The 19,919-nt window shown below is 35.8% G+C and overlaps 1 protein-coding gene across 1 annotated transcript in view; it reads right to left on the bottom strand.

The window, feature by feature from the left end:
* Lpcat2 (lysophosphatidylcholine acyltransferase 2) overlaps positions 1-19,919 on the bottom strand; it is a gene marked incomplete at its 5' end in the record, with an annotated part of 70,233 nt that overhangs the window by 40,700 nt on the left and 9,614 nt on the right. The window contains 6 exons of the mRNA XM_010630005.3: positions 7,010-7,064; positions 11,258-11,292; positions 12,879-12,937; positions 13,943-14,003; positions 16,313-16,425; positions 17,646-17,863. Of these exons, the coding sequence (XP_010628307.1) occupies positions 7,010-7,064; positions 11,258-11,292; positions 12,879-12,937; positions 13,943-14,003; positions 16,313-16,425; positions 17,646-17,863 (541 nt within the window). The remainder of the gene's footprint in view (positions 1-7,009; positions 7,065-11,257; positions 11,293-12,878; positions 12,938-13,942; positions 14,004-16,312; positions 16,426-17,645; positions 17,864-19,919) is intronic.

Below are 19,919 nucleotides of genomic sequence, written 5' to 3' on the forward strand. Positions count from 1 at the left end.
TCAGAGGTGAAGAATGGGGCTTGAAGAAATTAAACCATATAGCCAAGGTCATCCATATACATAAATGGCAGGGCAATGCTTTGAAAGAAAAAGATTTGTATAAAGAAATGCCACTTTTTTCCAAATGGACCTATTTTGAAATCTTGTTAATCACATCAGGAAGCCTATGGCACCAGTGACTCATAGGTGAAGTTTAAGCACAGGAGGGACAAGACCAGGTCCCAGTTTTTGCGAAGTGACTTCAGTGGTAGGGAGTGAATGAACCAAAGTAAAAGAGTCTAACAGCAGCACCCCTGGATGGTCTCATGAGAAACCTGAGACCTGGTATAGAGGGTGTGAGGGTGGCCAGAAAGAGGATAGCTGGCATGCAAGAGAATTGTTTAACATTAAATATTTAGGACAGAGAATAACAACATTGATTTTGCTAACTCACTCTCTAAGGGAGCACTGATATGCTACAGAAAGAGTAGTTGGTCTTGGTTTTGCTCAGTGATCCTAGAAAAGATGTCTAACCTTTACAGGCCTCGGGTCCTTCTCCTGTCAAATGATAAACTCTCCTTAGATGATCTCTAACCTCCTTTCCAATTGGACTCATATATGTAGCTCTGCTGAGCTCTCAGCTGAGCTCTTTTTCAAGGTGGAAAAATAAACTAAACCACCAGAGGTCCCCACATCACTTAAATACCCAGAGCAACAAATTACAAATATATATTGATAAATAACAATTCCTTCCAACTTGATCTAGTAACATTTTCTATATATGTTTAATATTAAATTTCAAGGAAGAAAACAGGTTAAAATCAATGTTAGTAAAATATCTGACAAAATAGTATAAGAAAGTTAAATTGTAATTTACCAAATCATTCTGCATATTTAAGACAAATGACCACTTACATTATACTTGATTTACACGGGTCATAAAAGCACATACACATGAAAATCCTGAAAAATAAATCACTGCTGTGCTGTTAACCAAACATAATACAGTGAATTATGGGTTTAGTGTCTAGTAGTGCAAGTAATATTTTCCATTAAATACTTTTTAATGACTTTCTTATTTGCATGACATTTTATTCTTGAAGAAATAAGTTCCACTGAGAGTACAAAATAATTAGCCTGGATGTGACACTGTTCGCCTTGGAGGACCTGTACCTTCTAGGAAGAATTCCTAGAAATCCTAATAAAAAATCACCTCTCCTAGGGTAAGACCTGGCCCTCTACTGCATTTCCATTTTGTACAAGGCTCACACTGTAGTATGAACACACCCTCTATTTGGAAGGCAGCTATGTAAACCACTATGCTACCAACGCCTCTTCATACCCTTTATTTGGGAAGGAAGATGAACCACATAGAGAGGAACCTGACTACCATTATCTCTCATGGCTCCTCACACGCATTTAAATCCCCAAGGACTTTGGGACCCAGTTTCCTCTTCCACCTCCACCTTCTCTCATCCTCGGTACTGTGGCGACATGGGTCCATGTGACACCTAGACTTCACTTAGTCACAGATATTTTTCTGAACTCTACTTCAGCCACAGGAACAAACACTATGACCCTAGTTTTTTCCTCTGACAAGTTCCTCCATCACTTTCTCCTCGTTACCCATGAGTGTTTACTTCTCCCCCAACTGGTCTTGCAGAGACTGTGGCAACCTAGCGGTCACATCAGGGCCTACTCATCCCTCTTTCTCCTTCCTCTCTGGCATCATCTGCCTGCTTATCTACTGTGGACCCGGGAATCAGGCATTTCAGTATAGCTTTTCTGTCATGTTGAATCTCTCATTTCCCAGTGCCTATCACAAATCTTCTCAGTCACTTCCGATCCTGCATTTTCACTCCTGACAGTCACTAGTGAGGGAGACTCAACAAAATTAAACATGCTCCATGCTTTTCAGGTTACAATTCCCCTTTTACCTCATATTCTGGTCACATTTTCAGACAGAAAACAACCTAGGAAATTCTACTTCCTTTGACACTGCACTGGAGACTGGATCCATAGTTGTATTCCCCAGCCTACTTTAAATGTTCTCCACACCTTCACACACTTTACTCTGCCCCACCCTGCACCAGGTGGGCAGGACAAGCTGACAAGGCTTCCAGACTAACAGCGCTTGTTTGTGCTTTTTGTTTCAGAGTCTCCCACCTGTTCTTGGGCTTAAACTAAACTGCACAGAAGATAAAGTCAAAATTCCTCAGAAAGCTGTCCATTAACTAGAGCCAGCCCTCTACATCAATGATCAGTAAAACTAGTCTATTCATTGTTTCTCAACCACATCAAGCACATTCTTTTTTACTGAATAAGCAAGGAGTAGGAAAAGAAAGCTCAACAAGTGACAACACTAGGCCCACTCTTCTTTTTTTCTTGTAATAGAAAAGAATTTTAAAAGTTCAATCTCAAAGAAGGTGCAATTCTATTTCTTCCCATGTTTCTTCTTTTAAATCTTCAAAGAAAGAAAATGCAAAAGCAGAGAAACTTCCAGATGGGAAGGGAAATAAAAGTTAATGCTGAACACTTACCCCATGTCAGCATGTAAGTAATCTTATTAAATCCTCACAACGCTATATGATAGGTTCCCAGTGAGAACACAGGCTTAGAGAGGTTTAAGTAATTTTCTCAAGCACAAACAGGTATGTAGTAAAACTGGAACAAAAACTCCAGTTAATACTCTTTATAACATACCATTTTTCTACCATTACTTATAAAATTCCAGAACTTTACCAAGTTCCACAACAAATTAGCTTTGTAAGAACAAATACATTTGTGGGGTGTGTACGTGCACTCGAGATGGAAATTTTCTAAAAGGCTTGTTCAAGCATGTCTAACCTATAGCCTGTAGGCCACATGTAGTCCTAGACAGCTAATAACACAGGTCCACAAGATTATAAGATTTTAACATTATTGTGTGGTGGATTTGGGGGCGGGGGAGGTATCTGAGGAATGAATTCTGGGCCTTCACACTGAGCTATATTCCAGCACTTTTTAAGTTTTTTGAGACAGGGTCTCCTTAGGTCATAAAATTGCCAGGCTAGGCTTGCACTTGCCATCCTCCTCGACCAGAACTATAGGCATGCACCATGATTCATATGGATATTTTTCATGACTCATTTGTGCAGTGTACAAATGTTGACCATGTAAGCAACAATGGAATGGTGTTTAGGATGGCTCAGGCAGAGCTAACTCTGGCTTCTGAAGCTGCCAAACAGTCATTTAAATGAAAACCCAAGTATGTCGGACGTTACATGCATTTGTGTGACTTGGCAAGTAAAACACAGCTATTATTAACAATAGCATTTCAGCCTATCGGTGTGTGCCTGCCTGTGAAGTCAAGTGTTTATTGTTACTGAACAAGACACTTTCTTTTCCCTCCATGTGGCCCAGGCAAAACAAGATGGTTGGATGCCTAGTGCCATTCATACTAAGTGCTCTATACAGGGTGCACCATTTTTTTTAAAGCTTTACTGTTGTGTATTTACCATACCTTTCCTGTATTCAGATACACGAATACCACTATGTTACAACTGTAGGCAGAATAAAGTAACCTGCTAAAATGACTGTGTACCTTGGAGCGATAAGCTAAGCCACATAGCCTCAGTGTGCAGCAGACTTAAACAGAACTGGTCTCTGTAAGTTCAAATAATGATGAAAACACTTAACATTGCATTTCTCAGGATGAACTCTTGTTGTTCAGTGACACATAACTATGTTTGAACTTTCCCCAAGTAATTGGCTCTTTGAAGACTTAAAAAATAATACATGTGTATAGTTGTTGATGGTAACACTCATTATTAGTTACAATGATCATAACAATCATTGTTAGTTAAATCAGATATTCTTTTCAAATTAAGAAATTCCTTTCTGTTAAGGCTATGTTGCCCATCAGGATTTAGGCCTCATGACAGCCACTACAAGCTCTGTGAAAGAAATTTATAAGTTAAAATATGTCTATATGCCTATAGATTAATCATTTGAAAGTCTCTTAAATATACTGGGCAGCTTCTTAAGTCAACCTGCTTTGAAGGCACCCTGAGACATGTCAGATACATCCATTTTGAGGTCATGTTCTATTCATAAACTAACTGCTGTCCACATGGTACTACACAGTCTGACTTAGCATGAGCATTCTCTCATCCAGTCATCCAGCAAGCTCTTAATTTATGTCTCACTTTGCAGTGTTTCTTACCAGCTATCATGTTTCCTGTGCCTATAAGCCACATACTTCTAAAGGCAAACTTGAAAAGTAGTTGGACGATACAAGTGATCACTAAAAGACACTTAAGTGCATCCATTATGCAATGTCATGTTTCAAAAGAATAATTTTTGGTAGGGCCATTCTGTAAGTTACACACATCTTTATCATTTTTTTTTTTCAGTACCAGGGATAGAACTCAGGACCTTGTGCTTCCAAGGCAGGCACTGTGCTGTACCACTGAGCTAAATCCCTGGCCCCCACATCTTTATCATTGTTCAAAGGTGCCAGAGACCATTTCCTCATGAGATTTGGAACTTACAGTTTTAAAATCCAAGAAACAAGAAATTTTAACATTTTTCCCCCAAAATAATCTTCATATTAGAGAAGTGGAGAGGGATAGGGAAATGGAGGAAAGAAAATATGCCTAATATATTAAGTAGATTGTCAGTATCCAAGTTTTTAGTAATTAAAGAGTTTAGTAATCATCATTCCTAAAGGGAAATTTGTGAAAGCAAATGACATAGCAGTCAATATACCGAGCTGTCCTGTGGCTCACAGTAGAGTACGTGAAAGGGCACTTTAATAATCCATTGAAAGTCCACCTTTAAAATGATCAAAATAATAACATTCTTGAATAACCATACTGAATTTCCTAATATTCAAGAAGTTCTGAAAACATGTTTGAAATAGTAACCGGGATTTCCAGCAACTTTCAAATAAAACAAAAGAGCAAGGAAGACACCTGAAAATGGAGTTACAAAATGAACTAAGACATCTAATAGAGTTCCATGTGGGATAGCTCAAGCTCTGCCTCAGCAGAAATGTGGGAAAGCTTCAGTAGAGCCCAGCTTTTCAGAGCCTCAAGCCTGGATATGGATATATTAGTGCCTGAAGGGCTACTGGTACATATTTTTAGCAACATCCAAATGGTAGATATTTGAAATATTCAAATATCATAAAGCAGATAGGAGTTACCCAGGTGATAGCATCATAAATCTAGGATATATAAAATATGAATACTAAATTTAAACTCCATAAATTCCTGCCTTCTTGCCCTGCACAATTCTGATGCATCATATCCCTACTGATTGAAATATTTTCAACCAGCTGAAAGCCATTTTGTTTGCGAAGTTATAGAACAAAGGATACATTCTTTTCTTTGGCAGGAAATATTATCCAAACAGGTCTCAGGACCAGCTGGAGAATGCAAATATTGTAATTTTAAAAAGGAAAAAAAGAAAGCTGTGACATGGAAAGGAAATGTGGTAATAGCAGTGAGGGCAAAAAAAGAGGAATTTACATATCTCTGCTGTAGTGCAGTTTGACCACTGCCACATGCACTAAACAAAAAAGTACAGTTCTGTGTGTATGTCCACGTCTGTTGCTAGATCTTCTTTTAGCTAAAGAAGGAATAAGGTAATACAGATGAAAGGATACAGAGGTGTGGGTGGGTAGGTGTGTGCTTGCACATTTATCTTTCAAATTTGCAGGGAAGATAGCATGACTACTTCAAGTACAAGGTTTTTTAAAATTTTATTTCAAGAAAAGAAAATAGGATTAGACTATCTGAGCAGCTATTCGAAAAGGAAGAACAGTGCTCAGAGCACTTAGGAATAACATGATGCAAGACTTCTTGAAACATGTTCTGTGGCATACTAGTTCTAGAGATATCCAGAGTTGGAGGGGGGGTGTTCTACAATAAAGGACTTTAAAGGCATTGAGAAAGACAAGAAAAGAAACTTGACAGATTTGATTTACTCTGGTACTTTCTGAACTTGTTAGCACACAGTTTAAGGTTTTTTTTTCTAGAAACATCTAAGTATATCTCAAGAGGTAGTGCCATTTTAAAAATTGTACTGAAAGATGCTAAACTGGTTTTAGAGGTGTATGGGTGTGAAATAAAACAAACAAATATTTTTAAGGTAAGCAGACAATATGCATATCTCAAGAAAATTTTCACTAATTTCATTCTGAAATACAATTTGCTCCCTATATCATTTGGTGTTGCTGACTTCTGGATGGCTGAATGCCTAAGCTATCCATCAAAGCAAAATAGTATTCCTGTGAATTAAATCCCATATTCCTGTCACTTAAAGCACAAGCCTCCATTCAGAACTCTGTACTACATATGCAAATAGAAGTTTTTCTTTACATAATCCATGGATGCAATTATAATATCCAGGCACAAGTCTTTAGACACAACATCTTAACCCTCTCTTCAGTAGCTACCTGAGGCTGTCACTTGGTATCTGAAACTAACCTTCAGAGCCTTAAAAACATGATCAGAATTTTCCAAATGTTCTAATTACTCTCCTGCCACTACATCTCAAACTGCAAGACTGCCCTGTGATGCATGATATGTATGAGCCACTTTCCGGTATGATTTCCTGAGGGTCTCATGTGAGGAATGATTCCCTAAGAGAGGGATTCTGACCTCTATGTCTCTCCTACAGCCCTAAGCGGTGCCTCTTGGCTTTCACAGAACCTACTCTTCAAGGAGCTGGCTCCAGCAGCTATCATTGGCTCCTTTTGTCAGGGTGTCAAAGCCCTTCATTCAACTCAGCAAAGGTTAGCATTAAAAAGAGTAAAGAGGTGGGAACAGGGGATACAAATCTCGCCAGCCAGAGTGGTTACATGTTAGAAGTATTTCCTGACATGATTCCAAAAACTAAATCTGACAGCATGGACGTAGACACATGATTTGAAAAATCCATGGCTTATTTTAAAGGTGGCAGAAGTTTATATCTGGTCTCTCTAGACCAGAAATTCAAAATTTTTAAAAAGGCAAATCTCAAGTTCCATTTTGAATTGACTTACCTCAACTTCTACTTTTGTAAAGGGCTGGCAGAAAGTAAGCACACAAAGCTGGAGGCTAAAAAAAAAAAAAAAAGAGAGAGAGAGGGCTACCCTTATATGGTAATACATGTATTATCTACTATTACCCCCAGACTTCTGTACACACAGGTACCCCATATCATACTTTATTCATATATATATTTACGGTGTTTATAAATACTACACTGCAGTTATAACATGTCTTGGGCCTACACAACCATTCCTATTCACAACTATTCAAAAGTTAAATAACCAAATATAATACCATATATAATTTTGTGATTCTGAGCCACAGCTTAATAGACTGAACCCAGAATTTGCAGTTTCCTGAAAACACAGACTCATATGCCTAAATCCCTAGAAAATATACTTAAAGCTACATTATAAGGTACAGAAATATGTTTACAAGAACACACTTGAATAGAACACTACATTTCCAAAGTCGTCTGGTATTTAAAAGAAAAATCTGTGGGCCTTTCCTTAAAAGCAGAAAGTTTATCAAAATTGCCCTAGATATTAATACATGTTTTAGCTATAGGGAAATCTGAAAAGTTTCAAATTGTAACGCTAGACAAGGCTTTCTTTCTTTCTTTCTTTCTTTTTTTTCTTTTTTTTTTTTTTTTTGAGACAGGGTTTCACTATGTAGTTGAGACTGACCTGGAACTATGTAGCCCAGGCTGGTCCCAAACTCACAGCCTCCGGAGTGCTGGGATTACAGGCGTGCGCCACCATGCCCAGCTTACTAGACAAAGGCTTTCTTTAAAGTGGTTAACAAAACTTTCAGAGACAATTTTTTTTTCAGAGACAATTTTTGAAAATGATGTCCCCACTTGCAGCTTTCCCATAGGTATGTAGACCCCCTGAAAAAGATGTATGTGGGAGTTTTGATTTATACTCCTTAGATCCAGACAGCAGTAAGAGTGGATTAGATTATATGGTAAAGAAAACAACCAATCAACTTTTTCTTTATATTAATAATTTATTTATCTGTAAAAATTACCTTAAGGGACTTAGGGAAGCTGGGAGTTTAAACAAGGAATGTAGTTTTTAAAAATGAATTTAGGAAGTAAATTTACCACCTCACAACAGGGAGCATGGCACATGCCTGGAATCCCAGCAGTTGGGAGGCTAAAGCAGGAGGATTACTGTAAGTTGAGTTCAAGGCCAGTCTGGGCTACATAATGAGTTCAAGGCCAGTTTAAAACTATATAGTAAGAATCTATCTAAAGACAAAACAAAAATAAAAATTAATTAATTTAACACTTCCATATGAATTATAATATTTTGGAGGCAAGGTTTTGTTATGTTGTCTGTGTAGTCTCAAACTCACAGTCCTCCTGCCTTAGTCTCCCAGGTAACTGGAATTACATGTGTACACCCTTGCACCTGGCTTTAATTATAAATTTTCAAAGTCCATCTGAAAGGGTAAAAATCCTTTACTGTCTATAAATTCCAATCATGCTCAACCCACATTATCCATCATCAAGTACACCTTTTTTTAATTATTTAAATTGAGCTTTATTTGAACAGATACTTATTTGGTTATGAAAATTCTGAAGGCTGCAAAAGAAAAAAAAAATGAAGTCATACATAAAATGTCATTAAACCTGTCTTGTTTGCCCACAGACAAACCAGACACTTCTTCTACTGAGGGGAAACATTTTCCACAGCCATCTGTCTCTAAGCTTATTCCCTGACTTGCCTCTCTCTTAAAATACGACCGGTTTAAAATTTCTGTCTTGAATTCTGCACCTAAAGAGCAGTTGGAGGAGAGAAAATGAAATTAGAAATAGCAGATACCCATCTGGGGATTCAGCTCAGTGGTGCCACCGCCAGCCTGAAAGTGTAATGTCCTGAGTTCGATCCCTGGTACCACAAATTAACATGAGAAAAAGGAAAAATGGAAACAAAGCCTTTGTAGATAGAGAGGGAGGGGTGGAGGGGTTGGAGGGAGGGCAGGGGAATGGGGAAAAATAAGAATCAAGATGGATTATGTAAAGGTGAAAATTTCCAATGATGAATGTCATTATATTGTATACCTTAATTGTACCAATGAAATTAATTAATTAAAAAAAGAAAGAAAGAACAGATACCATGCTAATCATCACATTAGGTGGACCAGAAGACAAAGGTGGAAATGAGACTTGTCCAAGGTGAATACCACGTGGCATTTGGACAAAACAAAGCTATGCTTTTTAAATAATTTTTGTTTGTTTATAAGTCCTAAGAAGTCTCTGACTCTTAAAATATCTTTTACTTTCTTTCTTTCTTGAATGTTCTCTGATTTCCTTTTTCTTTTTATCACAGACATCTAGAAGGATAGATTAAATAAGCCACTCTATTTTCTCCCCTAAGCCACCTTCCAGAAAGTCACTTTTATTTGACCTCCACATCTGCCTGGACTGCTACATAAACAAACAAAAAGAGTTACAGTGAACTCACAGTCACTAAGTCACTATCTCCAGAGGGACCTGAATCTGTAAAGACACAAAGGATGATAGACAGCAGGAAACAGAAATAAGTACCCAAGTAGTTTTTAGGTATTTTTGTTTCTAAAAAGCTCTCATACTACTTAGTTCTCCTAATTCTTTCTCATGTGAAAAACTGTATGTCAGAAACTCAAAATAGTGGCATGATGGATATAGGCCAGTCTAATGAATAAATTGATTTCTTAAAGAGTTAAAAAAAATACAACCTACACATTTTTTACAATGAATGGGCTTTTATTTTTGGCATTTCCTTAATGTCAATTACCAAGAACTGAAGCATAGCAGGAACACAAACATGTCACATGTGTCAATATCCACTCTATTTATCTATTCTGATTTAATTATGTCAAAGCAATTTGCATACACACAAAAACAATGGAGAAATTATTCATTTTCTCTGATATCCAGGAGCTTATAGTATCTAAAGAAGCTCACAGTATGCTTGAAAGCAGATGACTTCCTTTTAAATAATTCCAATGTACTGTCACCTATCTAGCCAAAATGATATTTGAGATCTAGTGCAAGTCCTCACATCCAGGTGTTTCATATGGTTTTCATCAAAATTTAAACAAACTCAGACTTCTCTACTGGGAATTAATAGAAGAAAGTTTGCTTCTACATGTTCTGTTCCTTTTAGAGTTCTATTTCCCCTCAGCTTGTCTAATAGTGAAACCATATTCCTCTCCTCTCTTAAGGGTCTATAGAAACTTCTAATTCTTGTGCTTTGAAAATCCAAGAACGGAACCAAAATCTTGGTTAGCTATTTTCTCACTTCTATCAGACATATCACAACTATTTCAGGCCATATAACAAAATAGATCTGAACTGCATACATCAATGCTGTTCAACGTACGACTGAAGTATATAGTGAATGTTAAAAAAAAATTTTTAAAAGTCATTATAATAAACGACATCAATCCCCCTCAAGATACTTCCCCTAACTTTAAACATATTTTATACCATAACTTTTGCCACTTTCTGAAGCAATTCTGAATATCCATTCTCTTGAGTATCTTCAGTCGCACGGTTCTGGCTGTTTTACTGTCCTGAATTGATTCAAAAAAATTGATTCATCTACCTTTCATGGTCATTTTGACTCTCGAGGGACAGACATATGTTGCACAGTGCCAGATCCAATAAAAAAGGCAGAAGAGGGCACATCGTAATGTCATGAGACTGCCTTTCTGGTGGAGGGTACTTGCCAGTAGCATTCACCTTTTTTTTTTTTATTATACCTTGTAAAAACACAAAAGACTTCCAGAACAGCTTCACAAAATGGCAAGAACATACACATGTTCAGATCTCGAGGGCATATTTTGAGAGAGATTAATGCACTGTGTCTTTTACTGTAATAAAACATTTTTAAAGTAAACACATTGTATTTCTTAATCACTTCATATAAAATATGGACAGACATACTAGATAATGACAAATCTTCAATGGAAATGAAAGTTCAAAATTAAAGCCAAGTCAGATTCAAACAAATCACTGGAATATTCCTTACAAACCGCAGACAAAACCTAGAGAGCCATTTGAACATGAGATTTGAATTCGAGACAACAGGGGTTAATGGGCACAGCGATGGTCTCTCTGAAGATGCCAGTTATCAGATTTAAGAGTCTGACAAGAAACTGTAATTTTACTAAAAAAAAAGGTTTTTTGCTACAAAGGAGGAATGAATGATTTTTTCTTCATCAAAATAAAATTACATATAAACTAATAATAGACACAAGTGACTTACAATGTATATCCTTGCCATGTCCAGGTCACAGTGTCCTACAACAAGAATTCAAGCTGTTAGTCCAGATAGAAAACATCAAATGAAACAAGGATTTTATTTTAATATTGGATTCATGTATATCTTTTTTGAAATTAAAAGCCACATGTTGAAAATTAAAATAAATGCATTATTATTAAAGAATGGTGAATTGATCTATACATTTTTAGATTATGTATCTACATAGAAAATAATCACCTTTTCATTATCTCACATTTTTTTCTTTTCCCTTATTACCCTTCCCCTACGAAATAAAGTATTTGTAGATGGGGAGGGGAGGAGGGGGTGAAGGGAGGGCAGGGTTAAGGGGAAAAACTGAGAATCAAGACTTGTCATGTGCAGGTACAAGATCCCAACAATGAATGTAACTGTACTGTATCCCTAAAATGTACCAATAAACTCAATTAAAGCTGAAAAAAAAAAGAAAATAATCACCTTCCTATGTCAGTATTTATCTTTTGTTTGTTTGTTTATTTGTTTGGTACCAGGGATTGAACTCGGAACTTTGAGCTTGCGAGGCAGGCAGCGGCACCTCTGAGCTAAATCCCTGGCCCAGTATTCACCTTTTAATGAAAGTTGTTACGAATTAAAAAAAAAAAACTACTGAATATGCTCAGCTACTCTTCTACCAAATATGGAAAACTAACTTGTTTCCAAAAGATACCAGTACATAAGTTCCTTAGAAAAGGTTGCTTGGCAGATGTACAAGAGTAAAAATTTGATACATATAAATTTTTTAACCGAAGATGCTCAAGATTGAGAAAACAGCTACTGAACAGAAAGCTGAATTGAACAAGAACTCTTAATTTGGTGGGGGGGTTACTGAATACTGAACTTGGGACCTTGAGCTTGTAAGGCAGGCAGTAGAACCACTGAACTAAATCCCCAGCCCCAAGAACTCTTAATTTTAAATAACACAGATGATTAAAAATATATCCTGCTTTTTAATATGGATTCTCTAGTAAACAAAGTCATCTCAGAACCAAAACATTCCCCCAATTTCTTTTGAGAAAAAGGTGATGCAATCAATATCCAGAGATCAACAATGTGCCCACCTTGTACAAAAGAGAGTATTTTCTGAGGCAGATCTGAATTTTATATCTGATATTAGTTCTTGAAGATACTCTCTTTCTTAATTAAAGTACTTGCCAATGAGGAACACGGAAAGGAAGTACTGAGCCAGTAATTAAAGATCCAGCCTCTCCCAAATTTATCCTACTACTTCGGTCCTTCTCTGCAAATAATGACCTCTGAATCAGGAAAAGTTTCTTTGTAGTTTTAATGTCTACCACCCAGGCTAATATGATCCTAAATTTAGAACTTAATCTCACTATCTTAGTGAGAAGCTTAGAAATATCCTCCTGGAGTTTAACAATAGCAACACAGCATTTAATATTGGTATCAACAAATATGTGCCTATCATGCAAAAATTTTAAAACTGGACATGGCAAAGCAGAGCAAATCTGCTAATCTCCTCCTACCATTTATCTATTCATACCCTTATTCAAATATTAGAAGGGGTCCTAGTGAAGGTTTGTTATTTGGAATATTTGGAATTCTCTCCATGGTAAAATACTATGCTTACCAGCTTGTTTGGGTATCTGAGGAGGATTGGCTGCACTGGAACTCCTGGAATGAAGGCTCCTATAGTCACATTGAAATTTATGATACGTTTTTTATATGAATAAACATTTTACAGTAAGAAAAAATAATTATACATAGTAATTATACATAGTATAAATCTATACTATGTTTAAGAGTATATATATATATATATATATATATATATATATAATAGAAACTTCGCTAAATGTATGTTTATCAACATGACGAATTTTTTAAAATTAAGATTTCAGGAAAATGCTAAAGGCTGTACCTAAGACACTTGAATATTTATTTTAACACTTGCTGTCATTTTAGAAACACTTACTATTCGACAAGATTTTTTTTAAAAGATTGACAAAACGAAGACAAAAAAAAGAATATCTAGAATAATAGAAACTTCGCTAAATGTATGTTTATCAACATGACGAATTTTTTAAAATTAAGATTTCAGGAAAATGCTAAAGGCTGTACCTAAGACACTTGAATATTTATTTTAACACTTGCTGTCATTTTAGAAACACTTACTATTCGACAAGATTTTTTTTAAAAGATTGACAAAACGAAGACAAAAAAAAGAATATCTAGAGGAAACCAAAGCTTGAAGCAAAAACTCCCACACTAGCTAGAAGTGACTCATAACTTTGGCACTAAACAAAAACATTTTAAAATGTTACAAAGTTACGATGATGAATGCTGCATTCAGGACTGCCTTCCTAATTTTAAATAAGTGGAACTTGGAAGGCATCTGAAGATATAACTCATAACAGAATAGGTTTTCTACTTCAGAACATAGGACTCCAGGTATCTGTGAGGGTTTCTTGGAGGAAAAAAAATATGGTTTCTACACACACAAACACACACACACACACACACACAGAGACAGAGAGAGCAAAAGAAAGCAAAAATGTAATTTCTGTATAATTACAATATTTATAACTTTTCATCAGAAAAGAAATGCTTAGAATTATTTTGTGCATTGGTATCTAATCACTTGAGAAATCTTCCATAATACTTTGTTACAATACATAATTTAATTTATCTCACCTGGTTTAAAAGTAATCAAACAGGAACGATTAGTACAAGTACCTTCTGGGAAAACTAGTATCTTGGGAAAAAAGGAATAGATTTAATATGTCAGTCTAATTAATAGATTACCTCTTTATTCGCTTTCTTTTGATTTCCTAAACAGCTGCCAATGCTTAAAAAACAGAGAGGAAATAAAAGACTAACACATGATTCCAATGAAAGCTAGATAAGATTACTGTATTCAATTTTCCTCTAAAAGAAGTGTAGTATGACTAGTAAGATAATTACAAATTCGATCAAACCTTTGAATATGGAATATACTTAATTCACAAATATACTACACTTGTTTCTTAGTAATGTTTTTACTAATGATTTGAATAAATTTAAATACAATATAAATCATGGTCAAAGTATACATTAGATACACTATGTTAAAGTCTCCTGCTAACTATGTTTCCTTAACCAAATAATATGATTATGTTTCCGTTTTTCCTTAAATGATATTTGTTTCCACTATGCACAATTGAGAGACATCTTGAGGACAAAGGAAAATGCTTGCAATGTATTTTATGCTTAGTTGAATTAGCTGACATATACAATACAATTTTTCTTTCTTTTTAGGAAACATTTTAGCTTTTAAGGTACGGTGGTACCATGGTACTCATTAATTGGTTCCAGGAGACCCAACAAATATCGATCAGGAAACAACTTGTTTCGGCTGTTAAGGGAAGCAAGTCAGAGAGAGGGCAGTCGCACTGACAACTTCTGCTTTGTGAGTGGAGTAACAAATAAGCAACCCTGGTACTGGGACAAAATTCATGTCAAAATGCACTGAGTACCAAATGCAAAAAGTTTCAAAGCAGTTGAGGACCAAGCTGTAACCGCATTTCTTTGTTTTTCACATGGAAGACATGTAGCACGTCAGTTTCTTCATTAACTAAGTAAGATAGCAGCTTGGTTTTTGAACCTTTTAAAATTTAGCCATGAGTAAACTGCTAGGTAAATAAAATAAAAATAAAGTTCCCAAATTCAGCACTTAGAGCAGTTAGTAATGTATGTTTTATAGTAATTAGAGAGGGAATGGGCCAGGGTTTAGCTCAGAGGCACTGCACCTGCCTGGCAAGTGTAAGATCCTGAGTTTGATTCCTGGTACCCAAAAATACATAATAAGAGAGGGAAAACTTTATTGGGCTTAATTGCTATAATTATATAAACATTATGAATTTAATTAAACAATGGATTTCCTATGACAATAACAAATGTTTTATTCAGCAGATATTCTACAGTTACATTAACAGTGAATGTGTTTAAAGTGAGTCATATAACCTCAATGCTGGAAGGGGCATTAAAAGTCACAACGGAACTTTGTGGGGGGCAGGGATAGAACTCAGGTCCTTGTACTTACAAGGCAGGTAACGAAACCGCTGAGCCAAATCCCAGATCCCTACGAACTTTAATATTTGAATTCTTCATACAATAGTCCCTTCACTCCCTAGTGATTGCTCAGCCAATGCCCGAATAGTGTAGAAAATCCAACCATTCTGCCTGTGAAAAGAAAGTTCTTAAAATGGCAAAATGAGCTGAAATCTATTTATTTATTATCTTCCACCTATTAATTTTACATAAACAGTATTTTTAGATCTACAAACCCTTTGTCCAAATGCAAATTCTCCTCAATCAGTTTTTAAATCATTCCTCATGCCTCAGTTTCTAAAAGCTCCTGGTTGGTCATATTCTTTTCGGTTCTTTAAAATCTCCATGTTACCATGAGTGGCCAGATCACTGCAGGACCACCACTCTGCTAGAGTCACTTGTTTTAATCTGGGCAAAGATAGAAGGATACTTATTACAATCACACTCCCCCGACCTGTTATGTAATAAACAATAACCTCCTTTATCCTCAAAAGGCATTCCAGGGAGGAGGCGGTATGATATAAAAGTTTGACAGAAGTTTTACAGAAGATTTTGATATTCCTGTGGAACTGAAAAGTGCTATCTAAATACACTTCAGAAAAGATTCAAGATCTTAATTACTTTTTCAGTAAACCCAACATATTGTTGTAATTAGCTAAATTTAATGTCTCATATCAAATATTATTATATATTCGTATTGTTCAATGGTAATTAAAATCAGAGAGGATCACTTTTATGCAGCAAAGTGAAGTTCAAAGAATCTGCTGAACAAAAAAGACTGATACATTTAAGTCCATAAGGTATCTTATAGGGAAGAAGACTCCTTAATACTCACTAGTTCATTTACTCAGCATCCATTAAACTAAAGATACCTAGTACAGGTGTTCACAGACATTGTTATCTATGGATCTAAATAAGTCTGTGGGTATACAATAAACTCTCAATATATTTAAATAATCATCTTCCGAGTTTTACCTGAGGCCATTCTCCTCCTGATGTTGCTCGTTTTATTATTTCATTTATTGTATTTTTTCGGGAATCTGGATCTACACGGGACACTAACACTGGTTGCACAGCCCGTAACAGTCCTTTAAAACAAATAAAAATCATAACAAGTCATTTTTTGACTAAAGCCACCATGGCAATAATACTGACTAAACCATAAAACAAATGTTGTGGAAAATTAAAATGACAGCAAAGTAAAGAGAAGAATTAACAAACACTCCAAAGATTACTAAAGAATAGCAAAAGGAGAGGTGGACATTTATATTCAAAAAGTATTTCATTGAAGTAAGCAGTAAGAATATGAAAGAAGCAAATGCCAAATTTCTCTGTAATATCTTCTTCCTCAATTTACATTGAACATTACGAGATTATCTTGTTTAAGTTTTAGGGTTATCCTAAGAAATGGTTTTGTGAATTCACAGTGTACATAAGTAAGATCCAACTATCTCATCTTACTAGAAATTATAGCACAACAATCTTCTACATAACTTCCTAGAACATACAAAATAAACTTCAATTAGATCTGTTACTATACAATATTTCAGGAAAAAGCCACACTACAGGATGCACAGCAGATAAAATGTCTCTAGGCTGAATGAGAAAGTTGCAAGAACTACTAGTACTAGTATTTCCACAGTTCACCAAGGCAACATCAGGCAGCATTCAGCAGCTTTCACACCCTTTTCTCCTCACTCTGTGTTTGCAGTAACCCTGGGGCATCTGGGAGCAGTTACTTGGAGACAAGTTCCTTAGGGAGAAACCAAAGCATCTGGTGGGAAAAACACTTCACTTGCTCCATTATTTTTTATAGCAGGAAGCACTTATTGTTCCACATCATAATTGTCAGAGTTACACATGGGTCCCTTGTGGAGACTGAGAGGACAATAATGAAGAAAACAGGAAAAAACACTTAGTACATTTATCAGCCAAATACCCCCAAGAGCAATTCATGAAGTAGCATGTAATCTGGGCTTTTCACAGAGGCTTTGGTTAAATTCTTTCTCCAAAAAAGAAAAGAAGGGAGAAGAAAAAAATCGAACATGTTTAGTATTTGAAAACTGGTCTTTCTGGATGTACACAGGAAAAGAAAGATAAGATAGTATAGTGGTAAGGATAAGTTTTGAAAAAGGATGATGAAGCCACAGATACAACAAGTCTAATCTTTCTTCATAAATTAATTCTTTCCATGCAGTACCTCATTACAAATTTTGAAATGTTTTGTTTTTAAAAGTTCATTTAAAAAACTGTATATGTTTAATTTAAAGTCTGCATATACTTTATCTGTTACTTTACAGGTACTTACTGCCAATCAGAGGGACCTGTGCATTTTCATTTCGAGACAGCAGAGAAGGTAACCCAGCTACAACACAGGCGATTCCATCAAAGAATGTTGAATGAGGAGCAACGACAAAAATTGGTGCTTCCAAAGGACTTGCAATGTTTCCTTTCCTAGTAACTATAAATCCCATTGAAAAGAACATGGCACGACCGAGAAATATCAAAGCTGGCTGAGTAATTTTCCTTTGAAGATAAGTACAGAAAAGACATAATTAGATTTACTAATTGAAGTTGGCAGCAGGGCTTAATTTCTTTTCACTTCTAAACTGCAATAAGAAAACCAAAACATGCCAAAGAATTTCATTTTAAAATAGGAGCTAAGAAGGATAGCTAGCACATGGAGATGTCTCTGCTAGGTGCAAGCACTATTCAAATGCTTTATATATATTAATTTTTTGATCCTTATCCTAATCTATGACACATGCATTATTTATTATTATTATCTTCATTTTACAGATGAGAAAGTTGAGGCACAAAGAAATAATTTGCCCAAAAATATGTGGCTCCATTTTTCTGTGATCACAAAGTGGTAACAGTGAATAATCTTCAAAACACATCCGCCACTTAGACATCCAAATCAGCAACACCCTTCGAAGTAGTCATTTTGGAAATCTACATTTGTATAATGACAAGTCCCTACTTTGTCAAACACTTTTAGAATCCTCACATGGAATACTCTAGGAATAATTTGTAGGAGGAAATGTTATCTATATTGCTATAGCTTTTAGGCATCATCAAGACTCTTCAGAAGTAAATTTGCCATCTTCCACGGGACAGAGAAGCACTGAAACAATTCTAGAAATCCAGTCGCTTGGCTTTTAAAAAGGGATTTTAAAGCATTCTACTATTGAAGATTAATTATTGCATCAAACTGTGCCAAGAACTGTGCTGAACACGCAAGAGAAGTATGATCCACTCTCTGAAATGATAACCTCTATCACGTAGGGCAACAAAACATACTCTAGAAGTACAAACATCAGACAGATATCTCAGTGTATGAATAATCATAGTTGTTCATGAAAAGTAAAGTAAAATATGCAGTTATCCCTTGGTATCTGTGGAAAATTAGTCCCAGGAACCCTAATAACAAATAACAAAATTCCAATAACCCAGATAATGAAACCCTGTGTTGCTCAAGTTCTTTATAGAAAGAAATGTAGTGTTGGCATATAACCTGTGCATATCTTCCTAGAGTGTTTAAATCATCTATAGGTTACTTACTCAGAAAATAGCTAATATAATGTAAGTGCTATATAAACAGGTGTTAGACTATATTATTTAGGAAATAATAAAAGGAAAACATCTATACATGTTTTTTATGGTTTAGATTCAAAGTGTCATGTTCAAAGTTGGGGCTTTTGGAAGGTGACTAGATCATGACACCACTATATGTTTAGTTCGGTAGGTGAATGTGCTGTCGGGGTGGAACACTAGGGGTGTGAGTGACCTGGGAGAATGAATTCTTGTCCCAGGCTCCTCTCCTCTCTCTCTTTTTCCCAGCTGCCATGGGTTAGCAGCTTCTCTCTGCCAGGCCCTTCAGCCGTGCTACTTCTGCCTTGTTATAAGCAAGCCATGGACTGAACCTACTGAAATTCTGACCCCAAATAAACCTCCCTTCCTTTAAGTTACAGATGTTGAGTATTTTGTTCTAACAATGGGAAAGCTGACTAATGTAATGTTCATTACAAATGTAAATTTTTTGAAATACCTGATTCACAGTTGGTTGAATCTACAAATGCGCAACCCCGAGAAATGGTGGACTAACTGCATAGCACCCATAAGGCATCTAATAAGAGCTTAAAAATTAGACTTCTTATTTCACTGTCTCAGCATTCTTGCATCATAGAGGGAGGAGCTATTAGCAAACTGGTCTCTGAGGAAGTTTCTGTCACTTTTATTTCAGGGCAAGGAGAAGTGAGACACAGAAAACCCAAGTGCATTTTAAGAGGGCACAGAAAAATGACTGTACCTCTCCTTCTTCCCCTTTAGTTTAGAGATGAGATATCTCTTTATAAATAGATAAAATCACACATCCCTCACTGAACTTCAACTTCATTTCAAAATAGTCCATTTTCAGATCCAGTAAGACTTTCTATTTAAAATTTTTTTTAAAGCTTAAAAGTCTGGTGCCGCACAACTTCAACATTACCTATTTGAAAGGCGACAGGTATTGGTTTAATTGTAAAAAGTAAAATTTAAATAACATTTATTGCATTTATTTTATATATATAATCTCTCT

Source organism: Fukomys damarensis, unplaced genomic scaffold (assembly GCF_012274545.1).
Source record: "Fukomys damarensis isolate Sample0158 unplaced genomic scaffold, DMR_v1.0_HiC HiC_scaffold_32, whole genome shotgun sequence".
NCBI classification, from domain to species: domain Eukaryota; kingdom Metazoa; phylum Chordata; class Mammalia; order Rodentia; family Bathyergidae; genus Fukomys; species Fukomys damarensis.